At 32.5% G+C, this 9211-nt stretch overlaps 1 protein-coding gene across 1 annotated transcript; it reads right to left on the reverse strand.

The window, feature by feature from the left end:
• Positions 1–779: 779 nt before the first annotated feature.
• Positions 780–4646, reverse strand: LOC149542322 (syntaxin-123-like). The gene is made up of 2 exons (XM_089797298.1): positions 3954–4646; positions 780–1420 (listed from the first exon to the last, which is right to left on the reverse strand). Exons 1-2 carry the CDS (start codon positions 4430–4432, stop codon positions 1003–1005), a joined length of 897 nt encoding a protein of 298 aa, XP_089653424.1. The 5' UTR covers positions 4433–4646; the 3' UTR covers positions 780–1002.
• Positions 4647–9211: the final 4565 nt, after the last annotated feature.

The following is a 9211-nucleotide window of genomic DNA, read 5'->3' on the forward strand; positions in this document are numbered from 1 at the left end:
ATAAGTTTGACTATAAAAATAGAGCATACATTGATTAAAAACATCAAGATACTCATGATCTTTTTCATTATATTTTATAATCCTTTAAGTAGAATGTCCTTTAGCCAATTAGAACTCTACAAACACTTTATTATATTGTGAATTCAATTCATAATTTCAATCCTTGTATACATCATTACAATACCATCACAATATAGGGACAGACTAATCTCGAAACAGAATGCAAAGACAAAACAAAGTCATAAACTTTTTTATTTTTCAAATTCACCAAGACAGTGTGATTTTTTTTCAATTTTGTTATTGTTTTAGACTACAAACTATGCAAATCATGAAGATCACATGCTAATTTTTTTTTAAAAATCCATAATGTTTTCAATTTTTTGAAAATTGATCAACTATACGATTAATAGGGAAGATAGCCACGTCCTTCCCCTATCCAAATCCTCGCTCATTGGCCTTATTAGATCTGAAGATCCGCATTCGACGTTCACAAGCATATGGCATTGGGAATCAAAGTTGGGTATCCGTTGAAAACGCAGACTCCACATTAAAGTCAATACACGTTTTAAATTATAATAGGCCTTCATAGGTGCCTAATTCTCTGAAATTATAATAATAAAGAGAGAACATTCAAACTAATCTCATACTTCTAGAAGGAAAGAAACGCGACTCTGCCTGTACACGTTTTCAGCCGCCATAAGTTTTCAAACACCTTGAAATGTTAAAAAAATTGAATCTTGACAATATATGAAAAAGGTTCACCAGCGATGCGAACAGAATATAAAAACCACTGTATGATAAATATCACAATCATGAATATATTACACCTCCAATCTCTTTTACTCCTACAGAGCACAAAGCTCATCAAACCTCTCGTCTCTTGTTATTCAACCGCTCTACAATAAAAAATAATAATAATTCAAAGCCACCAAATATTGCAGTGAATCATATACCCATTAGATCCTTCCAATACAAAGGCTACATTATAGGAATTGGGCGTACTTATTTTTTGAGGATAATTGGAAGAAGCACAATGAGAAGTATGATGATGAGTATGATTATGGCAATGCAAGTCCACTTTCTAGTGTTCTTCTGAAGTTTTCTGGCTCCTGCAAGTTTCACAGTTCCTCTCTGAACAAATGAAGAAGCGGCGCCCACTTGGGCTTCTATGTCGTCCAGTTGTTCTCCCTGAGCGTGGACAAGAACAGACATGTCAAGAAACAACTGGTGTAATTCAAGCAAGTTCTTTTCAATGTCTTTCACTGCATCATGCCGCTCTTGAATCTCTCGGATCACTTCGATTATCTGACCTCTGCCCTGCTCTTGAATTGCCATCTGCAACATGTTCTCGCTCTCCCCTGTTTCTATCATGTGTTCGATTGTTTCTTCGTCTGCCTTTTGCCCTGTTACTGTGAAATATCTGTTCCACAAACATCAGAGAAATTGAGTCTTCACATTCAATTGGGTTTAATTTAGGCAGAGCTTTAAACAAATTAAACAATGCTACTCTTTCATTGAGTATGATCTGAAATATTGATACTGATAAACTCACACATTCTTATCCAGAAACATGAATATAAGATCATAGATTGTGAAAATTCTTAATGTTATTGCAGATAAATTGTTATACAGAAGAGTTTTAAAATCAGATAGTGGTGGTCCATCATAATGAAAGGTTTTCTACTGTACAATCAGCGTTAGTAGCAAAGCATAATGAGAGGTTTTCTAATTATAGAATTGAAGGAAGTGGCAGATTCATGATTAGATGGTTTCTTATTTATAAAATTAGAGGAAGTGGTGAATTATAATGAGAGGGTTTCTAGTTGTAGATTCAAAGAAAATGGTAGATCATGATGACAGGGTCTACCATTTATAAAACTACATGAAGTGGAGAATAAAAAAGAAAGATTGTCTAATTATAAAATCCAAAAGAAGTGGTGAATCATGATGAGAGATTTTCCTACTTATACAATCAGAGGAAGTCACACATCACAGAGAGATGGTTTTCAAGTTATAAAACCAGAGGAAGTGGAAGATCATGATGAGAGGGTTGGCATTTATAAAACTAGAGGAAGTAGCAGATCATAATGAGAGAGTTTTCTAGTTAGTAAGAGAAAACATGACGAGAGGGTTTCTCATTTATAGAGCTGCAGAGGAAGTGTGCAATCATAACAAGAGGGAGGATTTCCTAGTTATAAAATTAAAGGAAGGAGCATATTATAATATGATTATTTTCGAGTTATAAAATGAGAGGAAGTATGAGAGGTTTTCCAATTACAAAATTAGAGTAAGTGGCAAATCATGATAACCCAATCATTTGAAATGGCTTCCTATGTATAATGTTTCTTTTCCATTTTTCTTATTAAAAAATTATGAACACTTTCATAAGAAATAGTCAAATATCAACTAATTCACAATTTTTTAATAGAATATTGTAAAATTATTGTATTTGTCAAAACATAATAAGATTAAACAATTCAATACTAATATAAATAAATCAAATATTTTGTTCATAACATTTTTATTTAAAAAATTATAATATAAAAAAAAAACCTCAAAATAGACTTTGGATGTGAAAGTGTTCTTACTAAGACAAAGATACAAATGCTATTCAAATATGAAATATATAAAAATCTCACTATTAAATATTTTGAATTTTTTATTAATAAGAAATTTATAATAGACAATTCTCATTATTTTATTAAACATTTGTATGAACTTCAGAGAGATGTAAAAGCGTTTTATTTGTGACAAAATTCATTTAAAAATGATATAAAATATTTTCCCATTCAACCGTCTAAAAATTTGTTTTCACTGAAAATATAAAATTAAAATTTATAAAATAAATCAATCTAGTGACATCACGCATATCAGGATAAGTTTGCAAGAAAGCATATAAGAAATTGCTGAGAAGATATTATAGAACCTAAAATGTAGTCGGAAAAAGACAAGTCAGAAATAGTAGAGTCATGGATAACTCTTGCCTAGATTTTGTCAATCAATCCCACAGATTCTAGAACGCTGTCTTCAACGCAGGTATGCTAAACAATTTTCGAGGGTTTGGAAAAAAACGTAAAATTTAAACAAACCCATGTTAACAGGAGAAGATTTCAGTCGGCTGTTTGTAAGCATCCCAAAGCCATAGCTTGTAACTCTTTCTGAAGAAATCTTGCCATGGACTGTGCTAAGGAGAAACAGCAAGATTATGATCTGAGGTCGTAAAAGAAATACAGAGGTTCCCCAATCCATGACGATCAAAACACAAAATTTTAACTTTTGACCTGTCCCGAGGGCTACGTTCACAATTCGAAAAAAATACACATTTCTATAATCTATAGATTCCATCCCCATGATATTCTCAATCATAATTGTGAAAAAATCCAAACCTGAAATTTGAGAGAGGGAAAACAATCAATCGGTCTCCAATTTATAGTTTCTGAAACGAAGATGCCCAATTGCAGTGGGGTTATGAAAGTTATTTGAAGACGAAAAACGTTGGATATGTTAATTTATGATAGTATATGATAAGTGGGCACCTTGATACTGCAAATTCCTCTATAACAGGGTACCATAACTAATATTTTGGAATACTGTGGCGAATAGTTCAGTCTGTCTGGTGTAGTGGTCGAATTTGAGGTTGTAGGTTATTTTATGGTCTCGGATTCGAGACCGTGCCTACCTAAGAGGAACTAGTTTCATCCCTTATTTTGAAAAAAAAACATGTTTTCAAAAGAATTATTAAGGTAATTACAGGGGAGTTGCGGAAAGTATTAAGATTCTAGTGCCAATTTTGATAATTGGGCACATTCAAAACTCCTCTGAACACCTCCAAAACATCTCACTCATAAAATGGGCACTGCAAATTCAACCCATGGTGCCGAGTGATATCTCCAAACACCCAAAAAAGAGCAAAGGAAGAAGGAGAAGATGGGGAAAGGAGGGTTTGAAAGTACCTTCTTTGAATCGTCTCCTTATACTCAGAGTTAATGGCGTGCCTGAGCTTTTGAAACTCCCCCATGAGATTCTTGAGAGAAGTTCTGAGGCCATTGGTGGTGGCCATGCGAGTTCTATCAGTGGAACTCCCTTCCCCACATCCAGGAACTCTACGGCTCGCTTCATTGGCCTTGTCCAACTGCTCCAATTTCCCTTTGAGAACCTTGGCCTTCCTCAACACCTGCTCCACATCCTTCTCCATTCGCTCTTTCAGCGCCTTCATAGCCTGGGCCTTGTGAATGATCTTGCTTTCTTCATTGGCTTCTTTCAATTTGATCAGAAGCTGTTTGATCTGCTCCATTTCTCCCTTGATGAATCCCACCTCTGAGAAAAACGGTGCAAGATTCTTCTCTGGGTCCATTTCAGCCATCTCTAAATCTATGGATTCATAGCTCTCGTCCTTCTCTCTCGAGAAGGATCTTGACAACAAATCATTCATGGCGATGAACACACAAGGAATGAAAATAAACTAAATCTCTGAAGATGTTCTCAATGGAGGCTGATGAAAGAAGAACAATAAAGTTCAGAAGATTTATTCTGAATGAAAGATCAGCCAAATTATGATACACAAAATGACTGAAAAAAACCAAATCTCTGAAGATGTTCTGAATGGAGATTGATGAAAGAAGAACACTAAAATTCAGAAGATTTGTTCTGAATGGAAGATTAGGCAAAGTTTTTTATAGCTCTGGTGGGATAAAGAGATTGATTTCAACAAATTTGACTGGGAAAGAGTTCCTTCCTGGCTGCTTCTTAACATTGATTCTAGATGAAATGGATGGAGATTTCGTGTTGATGATGATCATAGGTGTACTATTTTGTGTCTGGGACCGTGTTGAATTTTTCGTCTGTTTAAAAGGGGTCGTTGGGGAAGAGGAGATATATGACACAAGTAGGTTCATGTGAGGTGGGTAGAACTTGGGAGAGTTATTTGACAAAGTCTCCACTTGGTGGCCCATCTACCGTGCATTCTTGAATATCAGGCGGCTAATGACTATAGTGCCCCTCTTTTAATCCTTACTTCGTAGTGTGATAATAATAAATGGTATTATGTTCTCTCTTAATATGTTGGAAGTTCGGAAGAATAGTAGAAATTTGAGCATATGACTAAATCTTATGGTACGTGTATGTCTATGAAGAGGTATTTTATAATTATAATTTATGAAGTATAGTTTAGGTTAGGTAAACTTTTATTTAAAGTTTGAAAATGGAATCAATAAAGACAAGTAATTAAATAGTCAAATTATAAAATTTTAAAGTTAGTGTGAGTAAATTTTTTCATTTATTTTTCATGAAAAAATATTCTATATTATATTAAATTAGAAGTAGAACAACATTATATTTTAAGGTATAGTTTAGGTTAGCTAATTCAAAGTATCAAAATATGATTAACAAAGATAAGTAATTAAATAGTCAAGCAATAAAAACTATTAAGCGAATAAGTAATGGTGGTAGATCATAAGCAAACCAAATGTCTTGTTTGTTAGTCTTAGTTCATAATAAATCTACCATTATAATGCTCTCTGTTTGACTATTGAGTTTTATTTCTAATGGGAGAAATAACCACAATAAGAAAGAATTTGCCATTATCTAACCAATCGAGAGCACATTTGTCATGGGGTTATGAGGTAACAAAATAGATGCAAGACTTCTAAGGCCAACCATTTCTAGTGTAAACCTAAGCTATGTGCTAAAGTGGGAAACCATGGAAACTATGGAGATTTTGTTTGTATTGTGACTATATCCATTTTGAAGCCCATGTGAAGGGGAGTAACCCTTTCGAGTAGAGGTTAATGGGACTCTCATAATCATACATGGCACAATTTCCTAATGGTTTAGAAGTTGTTGTAAAAAAGAAAATTTATTAGCTTGCACTTGTATTTGCATGAGAACATTAGATAAAATCATGGATTTAGTCTACATAGATAAGTTACTAGATAATTATCAATCTAAAAACCAAAAAAAGAGAGCTCTTATCTTTCTAATAGTTGAATAAGATTTACACTTTAAAATCATATCATATCTAGGTAAATTCAGTAAGAATTTTGGGTCAATATCTCAAAATAATCATATGGCAATTAAAAGGATTGGGTTTGAAAGGCTCAAAGAAATCAAAAATTCAATTTCAAGTTAATTAAGCTCCAATGAAAAATAAAAATGAAATGTTTGAGATTTCCTCCATATCAATAGAAAGGACAACAAGGGTTTATAACTCTCAAATGAATCGAGATCCAATGAGAAGATCTTAGTGGAGAGTACACCAAGCAAAGTGGGCAAACTTTGGTTGAAGATTGACTAACCAAACCATTTAGAACCCACATTTCTATTAGCCAATTAAAATCTTAAGTCTATCTATCAATGATTTTCTTGCACCATATATGTGGACAGAGTCATAGACATTGTTTGCAAGGTTTGTAGTTATAAAATGGGGTATTATGGTGCCATTTTTACTCTTTCCAAAAAGTTTGGCACATCCACACCTAAACACAACTTTATGAAATATTTTTGTAGGCTAAAAGACTCAAAATCCTAATACAATAGTTTGAAATATTATTTTGGTCTTAAGAAAAAATAATAAATGTATGATGGTCTTTACAAAATAAATCTCAAAGTTTTCATTTCTCTGTGAAAAATCATTATGCATACACTCAAGGAGCTTTAGCAAGTAGTCTCCTTTAGATCAAAAGAAACCAACAACTAGATTATTGATGATAGATAATTTATTGATAAGTAGGAGATGTTTTCCAGAATAAGTCAAACTGTGATATTGTTATCATGATTCAACAGTGTATTTTTTCAGTCAAACTTACTGACCCATGTTTCATGAGTACTAGTACACAAGAACCCATCTCTCATGAGATTGAATGAAACACTTAACACTCATTGCATTAGGGTGATGCTCATGGAGGCAAACACCAAGACTTCTAGAGAGGTCACTCATCTTAGTACTACTTTAGCTTAAGAACACTTAACTTCAAAGTTTCCTCCATGGTAAAACCCACCTTTCTTGCAAACCCATTTTCAAAACCTTAGCAAGTTTTGTGCCATATGGAATCTCTTTAATTAATCACACTTAAAATAGAGTAGTATTGGAGATGGGTGACCTCTGGGGAAGCTTGGGTGCTTCACCCCCTAATAAACTTTGTGTAGTAAATTATCTTGTTATATTTATGTACAACCATGAAATAGCTTTCTAATGCTAGGAAACAATGTTTCATACACCATGTGTAATGTTATGTATGAATTTAATATCTTTGGTTCACCTAGGGACTAGAGATGGTTGCATCACATGGGCTAGACATTCTTGAAGCTACTCTATGTGTGGTATGTAACATTAGAAAAACATTAATAATGAGAAAAGAAATGGCCATGTAAGCATATGGTATTAGTCACATGGTTCATGTAATACTGATTCGTGGTTTTGTGAAAGCTTGTGTCTATAAAATTAAAAGCATGATTTTTATTTAAAGTAATTGTAATGTGGTTTTGGATAATATTTGCAAGATAACCTCTTTTAGGTTGTGCATGTGAGGGTTTGAAGCATGCCATGAGATATATAGTTGCATATAGAAAGTTTGATGTTTAAGATGTATTCATGAAGACACTATAGATGTAATTTAATCTTTATAATTGGATAATACACAAGTAATGGATTACTTTGGAGGCTAATTTTTTCCCTCTTAAGTATTTTCCTAGAGTATATCTTGTGTATATTGTATACTCTTAAAATTGTCCCTACATTATATTAATGTATTCACTATCTCCTACAACAATATAGTTGATTATTTAATAATTAATTATATTTTTTATATCCATCTACTTATTTAATTTAATTTTTTAGTTTCCTAAGGTATTTGAATTTAACTCAAATATTATCCCCTAATTTATCAAATTTAATTTAATACATTTTGCTCCATAAATCCCATTTTAAAATAAATTCAATTCATTTAATTTAACTGCATTTCATAATTCTTCCTAACCCACCATTAATTTAAATCCTAATTGATCCCTAGATCCTACCCCACAAACATCCCTTTCTATCTAATAAACCTACCCACTAATTAGCTAAGGCCAATTAGGGTAATTTTTATTGTCCTTCACCTATTAGTTCTAATTATTTGCTTCAACATGTGACAAATAAATTCAAATAAAATCTAAATATGATATTTTCCATCAACTTACCTAATTTCCCCAAAATAAGACACTCTTACACCCCTTATGACATCTCTTACACTTTCTAAAAGTGTTTAGTTGGCCCTTTCCTTTTACACACACTTACATGTGTACTTAGAGTACACTTGACCCATCACATCCCAAGTTGCTCACACATGTGTGAGAAAACCTTGGACTTTTCATGTCTTATGTGTCTCCCTTGTGGCACCTACATGGATGTCACCTCCCCAAGCCTCTCCAAAAATCTATAAATAAAGCCCTTGTCTCAAGCATTTTCCATCTCTCATTTTTGCATTAGAGTTGTGCTAGAATTTTACATTTAGAACTTGGGAGAGTTATTTGATAAAGTCCCCACTTGGTGGCCCATCTACTGTGCATTCTTGAATATCAAGCAGCTACTGTCAATAGTGCCCCTCTTTTAATCCTTAATTAATAGTGTGATAATAATAAATGGAATTATGTTCTCTCTTAATATGCTGAAAATTCGGAAGAATAGTAGAAATTTGAGCATATGAAAAAATCTTATGGTAAGTGTATGACTATGAAGAGGTATTTTATAATTATAATTTATTAAGTATAGTTTAGGTTAGGTAAACTTTTATTTAAAGTTTGAAAATGGAATCAACAAAGACAAGTAATTAAATAGTGAAATTATAAAATTTTATGGTTAGTGTGAGTAAAATATTTTTATTTATTTTTCATGAAAAATTATTCTATATTATATTAAATTAAAAGTAGAATAATATTTTAAGGTGTAATTTAGGTTAGCTAATTCAAAGTGTCAAAATATGATTAAAAAATATATGTAATTAAATAGTCAAGCAATAAGAATTGCTAATCTAATAAGTAATGGTTTTCGATCACAATCATACCAAAGGTCTTGGCTATTATTCTTAGTTCATAATAAATCTACCATTATAATGTTCTCTATTTGACTATTGAGTTTCATTTCCAATGGGAGGAATAACCATAATAAGAAAGAATTGGCCATTATCTAGCCAATCAAGAGCACATTTTTCATGGGGTTATGAGGTAACAAAATAGA

The sequence above is a fragment of the Cupressus sempervirens genome, chromosome 8 (genome assembly GCF_028749045.1).
Source record: "Cupressus sempervirens isolate cs-2001-9-10 chromosome 8, ASM2874904v1, whole genome shotgun sequence".
NCBI lineage: Eukaryota > Viridiplantae > Streptophyta > Pinopsida > Cupressales > Cupressaceae > Cupressus > Cupressus sempervirens.